We start from the raw sequence: 18,090 nt of genomic DNA, 5'->3' as shown, positions 1-18,090 counted from the left end.
GATCAGGGACTGCGCCGGTGTCCCCTGCAGGTGGGTTCTTTACTGCTGAGCCGTCAGGGAAGCCCCCTCTGGTCTCTTCTTCTTTTGTCTGTTGTCCTCAACTCCCTGATGACACTGAACCCTGGAGTGTCCCACTGGGCCTCATCTCTTCTCCCTTCTTCATGTGATGGGAGTTGAAAACCCAACTGGGAGTTCTGACAACTCCCAAATTTCGTGTGTGTCTAGACTTTGGGGGGCCCTGAACTAGACACCAGATGTATGCCTGCCATCTCAGCCTGGATGCTGAAGCCCTCTTTGTCTTGGGAGTGGCAGAAAGTTTATAGGTCCGGTTCTGTTCTAACTCTTGAGAGGTTTCATTCAGGCTTGTCTGTTCATGGGATTCTCCAGGCAAGAATACTAGAGTGGGCTGCCAAGCCCTCCTCCAGCGGATCTTCCTGACCCACGGATTTAACTCAAGTCTCTTACATCCTGACCCAGGGATTGAACCCGAGTCTCCTGCATTGGCAGGCTGGTTTTTTTTTTTACCACTAGTGCCACCTGGGAAACACCTGTAATTCAAATAGTTGAATTACAGTGTTGTATTAATTACTGCTATACAGGAAAATGACTCAGTTATACATGTATCTACATTCTTTTTCATATTCTTTTCTGTTATGGTTTATTGGAGGAAATTGAACATAGTTCCCTGTGCTGTACAGTAGGATCTTTTTGTTTATCCATTCTACATATACTGGTTTGCATCTGTTAATCCCAAACTCCCAATCCAACTCTCTCCAACCACTCTCCGTCTTGGCAACCACTAGTCAATACTCTGCGGCCCAGATTCCATTTCTGTTCCACAGGTAAGTTCATTACTGTCCTCTTTTAGGTTCCACATGTAAGTGGTATCATCTGGTATTTGTCCGACTTGACTTAGTATGATATTCTCTAGTTGCATCCCTGTTGCAGCAAATGGCATTATTTCCTGCTTTATCTGTTCAATTGCTCAGTTGTGACTCTGCAACCCCATGGACTGTGGCACACCAGGATTCCCTATCAGCAGCTCCCAGAGCTTGCTCAAACTCATGTCCGTTGAGTTGGTGATGCCATCCAACCATCTCATCTTCTGTTGTCCCCTTCTCCTTCTGCCTTCAGTCTTTCCCAGCATCAGGGTCTTTTCCAATGAGTCAGTTCTTAACATCAGGTGGCCAAAGTACTGGAGCTTCAGCATCAGTCCTTCCAATGAATATTCAGGGCTGATCCCCTTAGGATGGCCTGCTTGGGTCTTCTTATGGCTGACTAGTTTCACTGTGCATGCGCACCACATCTTTATTCATTATCTGTTGATGGACATTAGGTTGTTCCATGTTTTGGCTATTGAACACAGGAGTGCATGTCTTTTTGAATTATAATTTCATCTGGATATATGCCCAGGAGTGATTGCTGGATCATATGGTAAATCTATTTTTAGTTTTCTGAGGAAACTCCATACTGTTGTTTTCTTTTTAAATAATTGTATTTCTGGCTGTGCTGGGTCTTCGTTGCTGCTGGGCTCTTCTCTAGCTGTGGTGAGTGGGGGCTCCTCTCCAGCTGCACTGTAACTTCTAGTTGCAGAGGAAGGTCTTCTCACTGCAACGGCTTCTCCTGTTGCGGAGCATGTGGGCTTAGCGGCTGTGGCTCCCGAGCTGGAGAGCGGAGGCACCATAGTTGTGGTGCAGAGGCTTAGTTGCTCCGCAGCATACGGCATCTTCCCAGATCAGGGATTGAACCTGTCTCCTGCACTGACAGGCAGATTCATTACCATTGAGCCACCGGGGAAGCCCCATGATGTTTTCCACTGTTTTCTTTTTAAATCAGATTGTGGGAATTCCCTGGTGGTCCAGCGGTTAAGACTCTGTGTTCCCACTGCAGTGGGGCACGAGTTCTATCCCTGGTCAGGGACCTAAGATCCTGACTACCATGCGGTGCCATCAAAAAAAAAAAAAAAGGATATTTTTTTAAATCACCAGAGTGTGTTCCTCTCTGTACAGAGCTCTCTGAAGGCTTCCTGGGCTTGGGGCTAGAATAGATTCTCCCTAAGCCTCCAGAAAGAACCAACCTTGCTGATGACAACTCCAGATTTCAGAGTTTTCTCCTCAGAACAGACAGTAAGTTGGTTATTCTAAGCCGCTGTGTTTGGCAGCCCCAAGAATCGAATAGGCTAGTCATTTTTTTTTTTCCTTTCACTTGCCTTTTGTGAAGCTGTGACCCAGGTTAATACCTACCAGGAAAGCACAGTTCAGGTAAAAGGTTTTGCCAATCTTTTTTCCCCAGGTCCCCTTTAAGAGGCCTCCACTGGACAGAATGTAGAATGTGCTTCATATGTGCCTATCTCAGATTTCAGACTCACAGGAAATGTATCAAAGGTATTCCACAGAGTGTGCTGTTCCTGAGTGTCCCAGCTCAGAGCCCACATGATCCAAGCTTCTGCTAACTGTTCCCTGTCCTCCCGCCTGCTTGCCACCCTAACTCTTCCTACTGCCACCTCCGCAAGGCCCTGGAGACCCTTCAGCTCTTTTGGTCATTTCCTTTCTTGCCACTCTCTGGTCAGCAGCCTGAGAACTCCTGCAGGTTACAGATCTGTTGTCATTCCACTGGCTAGAAGCCTTTCCAGCCTCCTGTGATTGTAAGTCAAGTCTGAACACATCTGTCAGCCAAGGCAGGCTGCCCCGCTGGGTCATCACTGCAGGTGCGGCTCACAGAAGGTCTCCCCGTTTCCTCCTCAGCAGACTGGGTCCCTTTTCTCATCTGTCTCCCTGCTTTCTCGGACACTGAGTGGAGAGGAGAATAAGGGAGCATCATGGTACCTGCCACTTGGGTACTCAAGAAAAATAAACAAGAGAGACAGAAGTCCCCTGAAGGTATGTCAGGGGACATGAACTGGGACAAAGGAAAGTACCACGTCCTGACAAATCAAATCTCAGTGGTCAGTTACAGGGTTAGCTGGCGGTCTGAACATAGAACACAGCACACAGCCATTTACTGAAAAAGAGTCAACTTTAATTGTAACTGACCAGCCTGTACCTAGGAATGTCTCTGAACAATTGAACAAAATCAACACGATAAAACTGTCCTATCGAAGAAACCAAAAGCATCCATCGGCCTCAGAGGTTCTGAGGGCTAGGCTCAGAGCAGCCCGTTCCCATTCCTGCAGCTGGTTCTGTGCCCCACAGAAGTTTCTCATCCCACAGGGAGGGCCGGGGTGGGTGAGGGACCAGTCCCCTCCTCCTAGCATGCTAGGGTATCTCAGAGTCACCAGTGGGGCATGCCTTTCCCCAACCCCAGTCCTGTCCTAAAGTAAAGGGAGACCCTCTGGGCATCACCGCCAAAGCCAGGGAACAAGGTGAGGCAGCTCAGGTGCCTTCCTGGACTCTCCGCCAAAGTTTTACTCCAGTCTGCTCGGTTGGTGCCTGATGCCCAGGGTGTGGATTAAATAAGATATGCGCTAGAGGAAAAACTCACATGCCCCATAATCTCCACGCTGCAAGTCACAGAGCAGAAGAAAAAAAAACAAACACGGCCCTAACGAGAAGCAACAGCAGCCGGCCCTCAGAAGACGCGCTCAAACTCCGTCTGGTTGGTGGTGGCGGGATTCCGGCTCTGGTTGGTAGACTGCTGGGTGATCTGGCTGCCCTTCCGGCGTGGAGGTGCCAGGTACTCGAACATGGATGTCAGGTGGGTGGACAGCATGCCCTTGAGGTCCGAGGGCATGGGGTCAGACCAGAAGAAGTCGTGGTTGAGGGCGTCGTCACTGTCGATGCGCTGGGCGGGGTCCAGCACCAGCAGCTTGTCGATGAGGTCCAGTGCGTAGGGGTCTCGCACGTAGGCCTTCAGCCTGTCCTTCACCTTCCGCTTCTGGCCCTTGACCAGCTCCACTTTCTCAAACAGCTCGTACTTGTCCACATTTGGCCACACCTGGGGCAGGGGGGAGGCATGGAAAGAGGGGAAGACTAGTTCAGCAGGGTATGTGCCTGATCCACTGGTCAAGTACGTACTCAGTGACTGGATACGTCTCTGTTCAGGACTTCCCTGGTGATCCGATGGTTAAGAACTGCCTGCCAATGCAGGGGACATGGGTTTGATCCCTGGTCTGGCAAGATTCCACATGCCATGAAGCAGCTGAGCCCGTGCGCCACAACGACTGAAGCCCGGGTCTAAAGCCAGTGCTCTGGAGCAAGAGAAGCCCCCCGCACTGCAACTAGATAAAGCCCAGGCGCAGCAATGAAAATCCAGAGCAGCCAAAAATAAATAAGGAAATACTACAACTTGCTCAGATGTTTCCAGACCACCCCAGAGCCCTCTGCGGCCAAAGCATCAGTAACCACAGATGGGACACAGGCACTGAGTACCAGACCCTTTAACATGAATCACCTGGGATACGTGTGCCAAGCGTGACAGAACCACAGATGTCTCACAGCACAGGTCAGCTCTGAGGCGAGGCGCTCAAGACACCTTGCCGGAAAACCCCAGGAACCGGGGACGCAGCCCAGACCTGACGTCACCATGGCTAACAGTAGACTGTGACCCTCCATCAGCCGCCTGTCCAGGTCAGGGCTTCGCCTCTGTTCCGTGCCCCGCTCCTCCCCTGCTAGGGAGCCTCCCCCACCCACCTCAGAGGTGTGTGGCCTGGGGGGGTGGCCCCAGGAGGCGGGCTGTGACGCACCTCGGGGGTGATGGAGCCGCAGAGCTGGCTGATGAGGGCGAGTTGGTGCTGCTCCGTGTTGCCCTGCATGATGGGGCTGCGGGTCCACATCTCCGCCATGATGCACCCAGCACCCCACAGATCAATGGGGGGGCCGTAGTCCCGCTCCCCTGGGAATAAGAGCACACCAGGGAGGGCCCCCTGAGCCCCACGGCCTCCTGAGAGGCCACGCCCCTGGGGCCGGTGGCTCAAGAAGCCCTGGCAGTTGGGGTGCTGAGACTGAGCTGAGTGCCCAGCCCCTGCTCCCCTCTGCCAGCTCGGGAGAGTCCTCACCGAGCAACAGCTCTGGGGGCCGGTACCAGAGGGTCACCACACGGTTGGTGTAGCGGTTGGGCTGGCTGTTCTTGGCCAGGCTGAAGGCCCGGGCCAGCCCAAAGTCCGCCAGCTTCAGAACCCCATCGCGGGTGATGAGCACGTTAGCCGCCTTCATGTCCCGGTGCAGGATCTGCAGGAAGCACAAGGCGGAGGGTTCCCAGGGATCCCTTAGCCATGCCCACCCCGCAGTGAGCTCAAAGGCCAGCCCAAGCCTTGCTCTCTCCTCCCCGACTAGGGCCCCACCTTGTTCCTATGGATGTAGTAGAGGCCGTTAAGCAACATCTGCATGACCCTCTTGATCTCAGATAGTGTGAACTTGACTAAAACGTTGCTCAGCAGCCCAGCAAGATCATGCTCACAGAAGTCAAACACCAGGTATATACTGCCTTTGCAGCGGTTATAGGGGGAAGCTGAGGCAGGAAGAATGAGGAGAGAGGGGGAGGCAAGAAAAAAAAAAATCAGAAACCTTATATGCAACTCATTTCCTCCAAACTAGCTCCCAACTCCTCCAACCCATGGCCACCCAAATATCCGGGTACGAATTCCTTCACGGGTAAGGTATTTTCTGAGTGTATTCCCTGGGCTGGGTGCTGTGGCAGGCCCTGGGGAAGCACCTGCTCCGATGAAAAGACCAGAGAAAGCAGTCACAGTTGGAATGTCTGGGTTAAGAAGAGGCAGTGTAAATGTGTCCAGTGTCAACTCCGCAAACAAAGCCTCAGTTTTTCCATCTGAAAATGGGGACATGATCCAAACAACTTACCTTTGGTTCGACAGATCTCAATCAAGTTGACCACATTCTCGTGTTTTAGAAGCTGGAGGATCTTGATCTCCCGCAATGCTGTAATGGGGAACTGGGTGGGAGAAAAGACAGGAGGAAGTCAAAAGTGGGTAAGCACACTACAGACCCATGAACTGGCCATGGGGTCCACGCGAAGGGTCAAAGGTTCAGGGACAGAGTAAATGCACAGGCTCTGAAATTAGTTGTCTCAAATACCACATATGTAAAATGGGAGTAACTATGTACCCCTCATAAAGAACTGAATGAAATGAATCAAAATAATTCAATGAATGAACCGAAACAGTGATACTTCACACAAAAGTTCTGTTACCAGTCATCAGACGCTCTGCAGTTTCTTCAACCTTATAAATTTTAGCCCTATGACTGCATTTAACCTGTTTGGCAGTTAACAAATATTAAAGAAGCTGGTCTCTGGAAAGCTGAACCAGAACTAACACACGTGTGTGGCACGAGAGACTGTTACTTTTCAGCTAAATGCCAATTACCTTTTCAAAACCATTGCATGTAATTATTAGCATTTTCTATATATATATATATATGAAAAATACATATATTTTGCGTTCAACAAAATTAAACCCTAAACAAAAAGTGTTTAAAGACTTCCTAACTCCAAAAACGCAGGGGAACTGGGTACAAGCATGGGCTCCCCCTCCTGGCACCAAACATATTCACCCAAAAATGAAGTACCAAAAGCTCTAAGACATCTGAATTCAAAGACTGAACTGGGAAGTCAGACTTCCTGGAATATGGAAATTTCCAAACACCTAACCTGAATCTATTACGTTGAGAGTCCCCAAAGCAGAAAGGTGGAAACGCAACCTCACGCCCAAGGGAGCTGGGAGACCTGCCCACCCCACCCCATACTCACCCCCTCTTTCTCGTTCTCCATCAGTACCTTCTTCAGGGCCACCTTTTGGCCAGTCTTGCGGTGCTTTGCCTTAAACACCTCCCTGCAGGCGGAGAGGGGAGACCCAAGAGGGATCTTAGAGGACGTCTCCGCAGAGCCCGCCCCTCCCCCACCAGAGGAGGGCCGGAAAGGGAATCCCGGGCGGGGCTGGGCCGGGTCTCCCAGGGCACTCGGCTACCCCACCACGCGGTGACTCCGGTCCCTTCTCGAGTCTCAGCCTCCTTCCCTCTGCTCTTTGCGCCTCAGTAGGGCGTCTCGCGGAGAGATCCCGCTCCACTCACAGGCTCCTCTCTGCAACCCCTCCCTGCCCCCCCATCAAGGGCCTCAGGCTCCTCCCCGCCGGCCGACTCCTTCAGGCCCCGGCGGGGTTGCGGTGCGGCCTAGCGAGACCAGGCGATAAGTTTGCGTCTAAGTGGCTTCCCGACAAACCGGGCCCGGGTCTGGGCGTCCCGACGTCGGCCCGGAGGGGTGCAGGTTCAGGAGGCTCCCGGTCCCTGGGGGTTGGGGAGCGGGGGGTGCCCAGCCTTACCCGAAGGTGCCTTGGCCGATTTTAGCGAGCTTCTCATATTTGGTCACCTCATCACAAAAAGGGCACTCCACCGAGTCGTACTGCTTTGCCATGGCTGACTCCAGTACGCCGCCGCCGCCACTTCCAGCCACCACCGCCGCCGCCGCTGCTGCCGCCGCCGCTCCCGCTCCGGGTCCCGCCGCCGTGCTCCAGGCCCCTCCGCGGCCGCGCCACTTCCGCCTCCACGGCCACTTCCGGCCTCGAGGCGCCGACCCCGCCTCTTCCGCCCGCCGCCCGCCGCCGGGCCCCCTGGGACTTGTAGTTCCCGGGAGGCCAGGAGGAGCCGAAGCTGCAGAGGCGCCTCCGCCACCGCCGCTGCCCCCGCCTCCGCCGCCGCTGGCGCCGGCGGCGGCCCCGATCGGGGGCGCGGGGAGCCGGGGCGCCGGGGCTGGGGCTCGAGGTGGTGCGTCCCGCTGCATCGGCTCGGGCCGCCGCCGCCGCCGCTGCCGAAGCCGCTGCCGCTCTGGCGCCCGATCCGGGGCCAGCCGCAGTGCCCTGCTCCTCCTCCTCCTCCGACGGCGCCGCCTCCGCCGGGCTGCGCTGGGCGCCGGGCGCGGGGGGGCGGTGGGGGGGGCAGCCCCCCGAGCCGCGGCCTGGGGGCTCCCTGGCCGGGCCCGGGCCCGGGGCGGCCGGGCGAGGGGGCCAGACGGAAACAGCAGATGAGGAGGCGGCCCGAGAGCCCGGGAGGGGGCGCGTTATAAAGGGGGAGGTGCCCAGGCCTCGCCCTCCCCTCCCCCTCCGCCCGCCCCCTCCCTCCTCCCTTCCACCCTCAGCGGCCGCACCTGCCGCCGCCGCCGCCTGCCTCCCGCCCGCCCGCCGCCCTCGGCGCGTCACCGCCCGCGGCCCCTCCTCCGCCTTCGGAGGTGGGGCCCCGCGCTCAACACCTGGCTTCGGGGCGCGACTTACCGCGTGCCTCAGTTTACCCGCACATGCCAGCCGCAGCGGGACTCCCTTCCTCCCCTGCTCGGGATTTCCCCACCCGCCCCCCACGCCCCACTGTACGCAGGCGAAGACGAGAGGTGCCGAGAGAGCGGCCTGGGGTCCGGGGAGGGGAGAACGGGCCCCCACCGCCGCCTCCCCGGGCCCCAGCCGACCCGCCGTTGATATGGCAACCGACGGCCGCCAGGGGGCGCGGCGACATTGAAGGTGGTGAGCCAGCAACGCCTGGGCCTTCCACTCCTGGATCCCCACCCAGTTCTCTGGGAGACAAGAGATGAGACCCACAGGACTTTGGTTCCAGCCGAGCTGCTCCCTAACTGGTCGCGCCCCGGGTTAGTAGCCACAAAGGTAGCTGGCATTTCGTCTGCCCCTCTTGTGTGCTCAGGAAGTGCTGGGCATTCCTGCTGAATCCTGAATCCACCGCCCCATAGTCAGGATCACTAACCAATTTTACAGAAGAGCACATTAAGGCTCGGAGAGGTGAGGTCATTTGCTCAAGGTCTCACAGTAATAAAGCTGGGACTCGAACCTTGTCTATCTGAATCCGAAGAGGATTCTCTTGATTCAGGCTGTTTACAGTCTGTCCAGCAGTATAGCAAGTGGTGCTGTTTGAGGCCTGCTGTCCTTATGCCAGGGTACCAAGCCCACCACTGTCCACCATCTCCTTCTTTGATCCTATGCCTGCTTCTCCTATCCTGGCCCTTCTTCCCCAGCAGCTTTCTGATACATTCTGGCTCCAGGAGCCTCCTGTATTTCCCTCCAGCCTTTAACACCCAGCCCCCCAACAAGGCTGCCTTCAGACCTCCTCTCCACCCCTCTTCAATCTGCACCCCCCACCCCAGTCCTCCACGAGTGGATCCTAAGACCTGTCTTCCCCAGTCTGTCCCCCTGCCAGCACCCATCAGATCATTCTGAAGTGATGTCTGTATGTCTTTCTCTCCACTGTCATCAGAAAAAAACAAACTGTGACATTTGAGGCTCTTTGCATCTCCCCACCTAGGCTGTGGCCACATTGCTTCCTACACGCCAGGGCCCCTTGCTTTCAGGGCTGTGCTGTCTGATTGCACCCCACTACCTTCTCTTCTGCCAGGAAGGTTCCTGGGTTGATCTCCAGCTCTTAGCTCACATGGCTTGGCCTTGAAGCTTCTTTGTAGGAGGAGTCAGGAATGGGTCTGGTAATGCTGGTGTCCCAAGAGACCCTGTTCTGCTGGGAGGCAGGGGGACTGCCAGGGAAGGTCTTCAGGATCAGGTGAGGAGCAGAGAGCCCTCTCCTGAAGGCAGTGTGGACCAGCGAGGGTTTGGGGCATGTCAGGGAGTGATCTGGGGTCAGTTTCTTGGGTGCAGTATTAGAAGCAGGGTGGCCATTGGCTAAACTGGGGGTGGGGAGAGCAGGGAGGGAGAAAATAATAATAATTGTAGTAATTATAGTTTATGGAGGGAAAATAAATGGTCCAAGCTGTACACTTAGCACTTTATGGGAATTATCTCAATTCTCACTCAGCAATATTATACTATTATTACCTCTATTGTACATAGAAGAACACTGAAACTCAGGGGTGACATCACTTATTGTTGTTCAGTTGCTAAGTCGTGTCTGACTCTTTGCAACCCCGTGGACTGAAGCCCACCAGGCTCCTCTGTCCTCCAGTATCTCCTGGAGTTTGCTCAAATTCATGTCCACTGAGTTCCTGATACTATCTAACCAGCTTATCGTCCGTGATACTATTTAACCAGCTTATCTCCTGGAGAAGGAAACGGCAAACCCACTCCAGTATTCTTGCCTGGAGAACGCCATGGACGGTGACATCATTGGCCAGGGTCAAATAGCTGGCCGGTTGCCACACTGATATGTAAAGCCAACACCAGCCAAAGTCTGGTGCCAACCCCAAGCAGTTACCCATGTCAGGACTCCGCCCACCTGGGCTGAGGGTGGAGCAAGGGCACTGTCATGGCACAGCTGGGTGGCCAGATGCCAGTGGGAGGTGTGGGAGGGGATAATCGCATTGGGTGGGAGGGGGAAGTCTGCGTGGGTTTGGGTGGCTTCCACCATCAGATTCTCAGGCTGGGGCCCCTGCTTATTTCTCACAAGCTCTCCCTAAGTTACATCCTGTGGGCAGAGGCCTCAGCAGAAGTTCCGGTGGTGTCATCACCTCCACCGCCCCCATCCCTGGCCTGAACCCTGACATTGCCAGTCACTTCCCCTCAGGGCCTCGGGCCCTCAGCCCTCCCTGCGGGATGATGGCAGGCAGGAGCAGTCAGAGCCCTTCAGAAGGCTGCCCAGTCAGAGTGAGAAGAAATTAGATCCTAGCCAGAAACAACTTCTCACCGACTCTGACTTCTTCGCTGGCTGGAGGGAAATGTTTCCTGTTTCCATGGACCGGTTAGGCTGGCAAGGCCAGGCCTGTGGCCAGTACTCAGGAAATGTTTGCTGACTGACTGACCAGGCTCTGAGAGAGCCTCTGGTCCTGCTGCCATTTAGCATTTAGGGAAACTGAGGCACAGAGTAGGAAAGGGAGCACTTGGCCAGCTGTTTGACCTGGACCTTCTGTTTTCTTCCCCTGACCAGGAGCAGGGTACGGGGCATATGGAGGGAAGAAGAAGGGCTCCTGGGGGGGTGTGCTCTTGTTGCTGGTCTTCCTGGGGAGACAAGGGTCACCGGATAGGGGGACATAGAATAGAGAATGGCTGGGTGATGTCCACGGCCCTGCAATTCCATGGACCTTCTGCCCACACCAGCTAGGTACTGACTGCATGCCTGGCCCCATGTCAGACCTCTGGAACTTTACAGCACCCGTCTTAGAAAGCTGCTGTTAGGGGACTCAAGTTACAGAAGAGGAAACAGTTTCAGAGTGGTAAAAGTGGCCTGCCCAAGGCCACGCAGCCAGGGAGCTATGGAGCTGCGATTCAAAGCCAGGTCTCTTTGGCCCCCCATAGAAGACTACTGAGAAAAGCTGTGAAAAGATATCTACTGAGTCCTACAGTTGGAGCAGGCCTGCGGCCAGTGTGGAAGCTTGAGGCCAGTGCCTCTGACGGTGCATGAGGTCTGTTCAGAACATGCATATAAAGACACAAGTGAGGGACTTCCCTGGTGGTCCAGTGGCTAAGACTCAGCTCCCAATGCAGGGGGCCTGGGTTCGATCCCTGATCAGGGAACTAGATCCCATATGCCAAACTAAGAGTTTGTATGCCTCAACTAGAAGATTCTGAATGCCACAACTTAAAAAAATCCCTTCTACAGGAACTAAAGATCCCATGTGCTGCAACCAAGACCCAGGGTAGCCAAGTAAATAAATAAAAATATTTTTTTAAATGATGACACAAGTGAATGTAATACAGATAGTATTCTCAGTGTAGACATCTTATTTTATGGCCACAGGATAGTGTGAGAGATGTCGAGTTTGTCCCATTTTATTGATGGGAACAGTGAAGCTCAGAGAAGTGACGTGACTTGCTTGAGATCAGGCAGGTGGCCGTCTGGACTCAGGTGTGCCTGGGTACAGTGACTATGACATTGAAAGGCTCCAGTCTCTAATCGTGCTTGACCAGGTTGCTGACACCTCTGTCATAGATTGGGGAGGGGAGGACGGAGGGGCTAGAAATCAGAGCAGGGTTCCTGGGGCACTGTGCCTTAGTCTAGACCGCAGGGACTCAGTGGAGAGAAAGACGAGCCGGTGGAGGGGTGTGTGCGTTCCGAGTGTGGGTCTAGCCCAAGCAAAGGCCTGAGGCTGGAAAGCGCTCGTGTGTTCAGGGCTGTGGAGTGGGGTTGGGCTGGCCTCCAGCGCCGGCTGAGGAGGGCCTGGGGACAGGCACCGGCCAGCAGGTCCCCAGCCGCACTCCCAACGGCCACTCGAGGCGGCACAAAGAGGGCTCTGAGCTCAGCGGAGCCGCCACACTGAGCAGTCACACTGAGCCCCATTCATTCTCCCAGGGATGCAGCAACTACCCTGGCGCCTGGGCCAACGGCAGGGCTAGCCTGGCGCAGGCAAGGCCCCTCCACCACGGCAGCACAGCCTCGCCCTGGCCATGGCTGGGACTCCCGAGTGTCACCCAGTGTGCCTGCCCCAGGGTTTTCCTGACCTGAGCCAGTCTGCCCCTGGCCTGAACCACATCCATCCTTCAGCAAGAAGTGCCAGGGTGTACTGGCCCAGGCCATCATTTGCTCTTTTTGTCTTCCCAACAACTCCAGGAAGAGGGGGAGAGGGGGGATTACTGTGACCCCATTTCATAGATGAGGAAACTGAGACTCAGAGAGGTAAAGTCTCTTATGGAGGGTCACACAGCAAGTCGGGAGTGGGTCTGGCCAGGAAGCCAGTACTGGCTGATGCCACCACTTCAGCAGTGAGCCCAAATCCCTCCAACTGCCTCCTGAGAGAGAAGCTGGGGGATCCACCCTCCAGCTCTCATCAGGAAGATCCCTCTAGCTATCACGAGGCTACCAGCCCCTGTCCTTCTTCCAACAACAACCAGAGACGGGAAGGAGTTAAAACACCTGGGTATCTGTCCAGCCTCTGCTCCTTGTTAGCCTCAGTTCCCTCATCTGTGAAATGGGACAGTGCCAGGATCACCTCACAGATCTGTGACAATCTGTGGGGGCTTCCAGATCCATTCCTGGATCATGGTTGACGCTCAAGAGAGGGAACTGGAGTTGTACCCCCTTTTCCTCCCAAGTCCATGGTCCAGAAGCCCCCTCCTTTCATTTGAACTTTGTCCCATCCAGGCCTGTTTGCTGCCTCTATCTCATGGGCTGTGTCCCTTTCCCTTCCAGGGCCTCAGGTTCCCCCTTGTCCCATCGAGAAAGTTTGGCAGGCCCTTCTCCCACCAAGGTCTATCATCCAGCTGCCAGAGGGTGGCAGGCACTCTGAGTGTGCAAGTTAGGACCTCAGACTCCATGGCTGGACACGCAGGTCCCAATTCCAGGTCACTTGATTTCGGGGCATGGCCTCAGTTTCCACATCTGTAGAATGAGGACAAGAAAAACAGTATTTGCCTCCTTAGGGCAAAAGAACTGAGCCCTTTGGCTGGCCCGTACTAGGTGACCAGAAAACGTTAGTCATCAGTAGTCATTATTTTTATGGAGGATGTACAAGGGGCCCCACCTGACCTTGAACTTCCCCTTTCACATCCCAGTGGGCCAGTCCTGGGGCCAGGATAATAATGTCCGATCATGCGAGAGCCTCCTTGGGTTGACTGTGTACCTTATGCTCGTGCCTAGTCTAGAAGTTAGGTAACCGAGTCTTCAGAGGCAGAAGTAACTCCGCACTCAGAGCAGGGATCTGAAGTCCCTGGTCTTTCAGGTACCCCCCAGCAGTTGCTGGAAGCTTCTGCAGGTGGCAGGGACAACCTGCGTAGGGGAGGTTTCATTTCCTCATCTCTGTCCTGTCCATGTGAGTGTGCACATACACACACACACACACACACACACACACATGGGGTTGCAGGGTAGAAAAACACCAGGCTGTGGGTTAGGGGCCTGAGAGGGCAGGTTGTCACTCAGTCTGTGCTACCGACCCGCTGTGTGACCTGGGGGCCTTCTGCCTGCCTGTGTCTCGGTTTTCCTATCCTATCCTTGTACAGCAGGGTGGTGGACTAAATTATCACCATGTCCCTGCCAGCTTGAAAAGGAGTGACCATGCCTTGAGGGCACTGATTCTGTGCCAGGCTTTGCACCAAGCGCTGGACCCTGTGAGGTGGGCATTGCAAATACCCCTCACTCACAGAGACAAAACTAAAGCTCAGGGAGGGATTTGTCCAGGATCACACAGTGACAGAGGGGGGCAGCCAAGAGTTGAATTTGGGTGGCCTCAGGGCCCACGGGCCAAACCATGGCACTCCCCTCGCCACCACTGCCAGTACATCCCCCAGCACTGAGGCTTAGAATAAACCCCTCTGCCCGCAGGCCTGACTCCCTGCACCCTCCCAGCCCGCTGGCCAGACCCCCCAACAGCAGTTGTCAGGTCCCTGGAGGCCCCCAGCCCAGTAGGCTCTGTTCCCAGAGCCTGCGGTTTCTTTCCCAGACCTTCCAGATCTCACGCGCTTGTGGTCTGCCCCCTGCCTCCCCCCGCTGCCGAGGCCAAGGAGGAGGCCCACAGGGGCTGGGACTTGAGGGGGGGTGCCCTGCCTCCGCCCCCCTGCGGAGAGGATGGGGAGGGTGGGGCTGTGAGAGTTTCACTGGTTTAAAAATACACAGAGGAAGCTAGCGAGAGGGCGAGAGAAAGGGGAAGGGGAGGTGAGGGAGGCATCCCAGCACTGATGTCCAGAGCTTCGAGTGGCCACTCGCCTTTCGGCCAGGGGCTCTGCACGGCTTGCCAAGATGACGGAGGGGACCAAGAAGGCCAGCAAGAAGTTCAGTGAGTGTGGGGTGCCGTTTGCACCGTCCTTCATCCCTCTGTCTGTCTGTCCGTCTCAGCCTCTCTGCATCCGCTTCTTCCCACTCTATCTCGTTTCTGTTTCTCTTTCTGTCCATCTCTGGCTCTCTCTGGAGGACTCTGAGAGTTTCCATGGTGCCGTCTCTCCATCCCTCTGGCCTGATCTCTCTCTCCAGCTGATTTGGCTCTCCATCTCTGTTTCTGTCTGGTCTGTCTCTGTCGCTATTCCTCTGTCTCTCCCCACCCGACTGTCAGTCTCTCCATTCGTTTGTGTGTCCTCTGGCTCCCTGTGACCTCTGGGCTGTGCCAGGGAAGACCTCCACGCATTCCATTGCCTGCCTCTGTGCTGGTTCACATGGAGGTCTCAGGTTGGGAGATGCTGGGGCTGGGGCGGGGGGAGGGGTGCGTGCCATGGGTTAATGTCCCATGACCCCACCAGCAGTGACGCTGGGACCCAGAGCATCTAAATGAGGGGCCACACCCACCCATCACTCTTCTTTCCCAGGTTGCTGATTCCTTCCTGGTCCCAGCAAACTTCAGCTCCCTCTGATTCTTTTAAGATTTAGATACGGATTTAGCTGTGCTGGGTCTTAGTTACGGCACTCGGGATCTTCAATCTTCATTGTGGCGTGCAAGATCTTTTTAGTTACAGCATGTGGGATTTAGTTCGCTGACCAGGGATCGAATCCCAGGCCCCCTGTATTGAGAGCACAGAGTCTTAGCCACCGGACCACAGGGAAGGCCCCCTCTGATGCTTTGGACCTGACAGCACATGAGGGGAGTGCACAGGGCAAAGATTATGACTGTATTCCACAGACAAAAGACCCAGAGACTTGCCTGAGGTCATATAGGGCTACAGAGCAGGGCTCAGTTTCACGTCCCTGGACCCTGGACTTCAGTTTCCCTCCCTGCCCCACTACTGCTTCCTCCAGACCCCCGGTGCCCAGGAGACAAAACAAGTGGTACGGAGAAAGGAGGCGATTCGCTCGTTGGCATAGCTTTCTAAGTGCAGAGCCTCAGCATCTGCTGATGGCGCTTGTCAGGAGGCAGAGGCTATAACTGAGGGTGGGGTGGGGGGTGGGCAGGCCTGGGAGGAAAGCCCCAGAGCACTGATCCCAGCACTCCAGCGCCGCGGGCCCTCGGCCAGGCTCCGCTTGGCTTTTTGACCCTGGGCAAATTCCTTCCCCTCTCTGGGCCTCAGTTTCCTCTCCGTCAAATGGGGCCATCCCACCTATGTTCCACCGTGGTCGTGAGGATCTGAGGAGGTGGAGGATGCCAAGGAAGTGGGAAATGCCAGGGTGTTTTCGTTTTTGCTTATGGAGGGGCCGTAGTGAAGTCCGGCAAACGGCGGTGGCTAGGAGGAGGGGCAGTCCCACAGCTGGGAGCAGGCAGGAGGGCGCTCAGGCGCACCCCTGCGGAAACGCGGAGATGGTATCACCCGAGCACTGCCGCCTGAGTCCCCACCAGGGCTCAGCTGACAGGAAGGAGAGAACTGCGGGGAGTGGGACCCTCAGGGACCCGACAGCCCCCTTCTCATTTCATCCGCACCTCAGGGGCACCTCAGAGCCTCGTTCAAACACCCACATCACGACCCCCGCCCCGACCCTGACACGCACGTCACACACACACACACACACACACACACACACACACACATATGTGCTCTCAGCTATGTGACTTTGGGCAGGTCATGTCACCGCTCTGAACTTCAGTTTCTTCATCTGGAAAATGGGGGATTAAACTTGTGCCATGGGGTTGTGCTGAGAATTCAGGGAAGTAATTAATGAAGGTGGCATGTTTGACAAATGCAAAGGCATTCATTGTGGTCGTCATCACCATCTTTCTTCATTACTTCTGACGGCTATGAAGCATGTTATTTACATGCTGAGTTCATGGCTTTCTTCAATTCTTCCATTGCTCAGAGGGCAGTGGTCCCCAACCTTTTTGGTCCCCAACCAGGGACCAATTTCGTGGAAGACAGTATTTCCACCATCTGGGGATGGTGGGGGGTATGGTTTGGGGATGATTCAGGTGCATTAGACTTATTGTGCACTTTATTTCTAGTCTAATGCTGTTGCTGATCTGCCAGGAGGTACTGGTCCACAGCCCAGAGGTTGCCCCTGCCCCCGCCATGGGGGACGGATACTATAGTCTCTATCTTACTGATGTGGATGAATGGGGCTCAGAGAGGTCAAATAAGGTCACAAAGCTAGGATGTGGAATTGAAAGGCTACGGGATCCCAGTGGTGCCATATTATACCATAACTCCTAGAGGGGGTGTCAGTGAAACTCCCAACCCTCCATGAACCCTCAGTGAGTGGAACTGCACAAATGTTTCATTGCTTTTATTATTACTGCTGGCAATGTCATTAACTCCTTTTCCTCCCCTCCCCCCTTCCAGAGTTCTTCAAGTTCAAGGGGTTTGGGAGTCTCTCCAACCTTCCGCGGTCCTTTACTCTGAGACGATCTTTGGCCCCCAACAGTATCCGGCCCCAGGTGGAGGCTGACACCTTCGATGCCACACAGGATGACATGGTGACAGTCCCCAAGAGCCCCCCGGCCTATGCCCGCTCCAGCGACATGTACAGCCACATGGGCACCATGCCTCGCCCCAGCATCAAGAAGGCTCAGGGCAAACAGGCCACCCAGAAGGCCCAGGAAGTTGGCCCTGAGCCCCAGGTGGTACCCCGAAGCCTGCCTGACCCTCCAGGCTTGGAGGCAGCTGAGAAGGTGGTGCCAGGGACCATTGCCTCCAGGGAGGACACCCCAACAGTGGGACCCAACCCTTCAGCAGTGGAAGTGGACCCCACAAGAAAACCTGAGGATGCCAGGCCAGACACAGAAGAAGGGCGAGACCCCAAGAATGTGCCCTCAGAAAGGTAGGTGCCCATCAGGGGAGGGTGAGGGCAGAACCTGCAGGGATGGCATGTCCAGCCTCCTGTCAACAGAGTCTGGAGAGGACCGCCCAACACACACATCTGTAGAAAGAAAACAGAATACACACACGCACACACACCCCCTACACATTAACTAAGTGCTCACTATAAACCAGGCTTCCCTAGTGGCTCAGATGGTAAAGAATCTTCCTGCAATGCAGGAGACTCAGGTTTGATCTCTGGGTCGGGAAGATCCTCTGGAGAAGGGAATGGCAACCCACTCCAGTATTCTTGACTGGAGAATCTCATGGACAGAGGAGCCTGGTGGGCTATATATAGTCCATGGAGTCACAAAGAGTCAGACACAACTCGCAACTAACACTTTCACTTCACTTTTCACTACTATACACCAGGCACTGTACTTAGCCCTTCACATGTAATTAATTCTCAGAAAAAAAAAAAAAATCCAGGGAGAGGATACTGTTATTTCCATACCACGGATGAGGAAACTGAGATTCAGAGAAGAAATGCCATCTGCCCCTGTCAGATTGCACATCTAGCAAATGACGAAATTAGGACTTGACCTAAGACCCACCTGACT

The 18,090-nt window shown here is 55.0% G+C and overlaps 2 protein-coding genes across 5 annotated transcripts in view; one reads left to right on the top strand and one right to left on the bottom strand.

Annotated features, from left to right (window-relative positions):
- Positions 1–2,996: 2,996 nt before the first annotated feature.
- CDK9 (cyclin dependent kinase 9) lies at positions 2,997–7,397 on the bottom strand. The gene is made up of 7 exons (NM_001014935.2): positions 7,271–7,397; positions 6,703–6,784; positions 5,796–5,886; positions 5,279–5,445; positions 4,994–5,165; positions 4,682–4,830; positions 2,997–3,933 (listed from the first exon to the last, which is right to left on the bottom strand). The coding sequence occupies exons 1-7, from the start codon at positions 7,360–7,362 to the stop codon at positions 3,568–3,570; spliced, it is 1,119 nt and encodes a 372-aa protein (NP_001014935.2). The 5' UTR covers positions 7,363–7,397; the 3' UTR covers positions 2,997–3,567.
- Positions 7,398–8,421: 1,024 nt separating this feature from the next.
- SH2D3C (SH2 domain containing 3C) overlaps positions 8,422–18,090 on the top strand; it is a 39,090-nt gene continuing 29,421 nt past the window's right edge. Inside the window, exons 1-2 of one of the 4 annotated variants that reach the window (XM_059891226.1) lie at positions 8,422–8,580; positions 17,015–17,492. In XM_059891226.1, coding sequence (XP_059747209.1) covers positions 8,523–8,580; positions 17,015–17,492 — 536 coding nt within the window. In that variant the 5' untranslated portion in view covers positions 8,422–8,522. Of the gene's footprint in view, positions 8,581–14,464; positions 14,596–17,014; positions 17,493–18,090 lie in introns of those variants that run through there. The other 3 variants (NM_001098039.1, XM_059891227.1, XM_059891230.1) reach the window with 3 other exon arrangements.

The sequence above is a fragment of the Bos taurus genome, chromosome 11, assembly GCF_002263795.3.
Source record: "Bos taurus isolate L1 Dominette 01449 registration number 42190680 breed Hereford chromosome 11, ARS-UCD2.0, whole genome shotgun sequence".
NCBI classification, from domain to species: domain Eukaryota; kingdom Metazoa; phylum Chordata; class Mammalia; order Artiodactyla; family Bovidae; genus Bos; species Bos taurus.
Note: the sequence above shows the minus strand (reverse complement) of the source record. Positions and strands in the feature narration are given on the sequence as shown.

Excerpts from the sequence above, each read along its gene's own strand:
- CDK9 (NM_001014935.2), bottom strand. The coding sequence starts at position 7,362 with ATGGCAAAGCAGTACGACTCGGTGGAGTGCCCTTTTTGTGATGAGGTG. Across the intron at positions 6,785-7,270 it reads ATCGGCCAAGGCACCTTCGG|GGAGGTGTTTAAGGCAAAGC; the intron begins GTAAGGCTGGGC and ends CTCCGCCTGCAG. Across the intron at positions 5,446-5,795 it reads TGAGATCTGTCGAACCAAAG|CTTCCCCCTATAACCGCTGC; the intron begins GTAAGTTGTTTG and ends TTCCTGCCTCAG.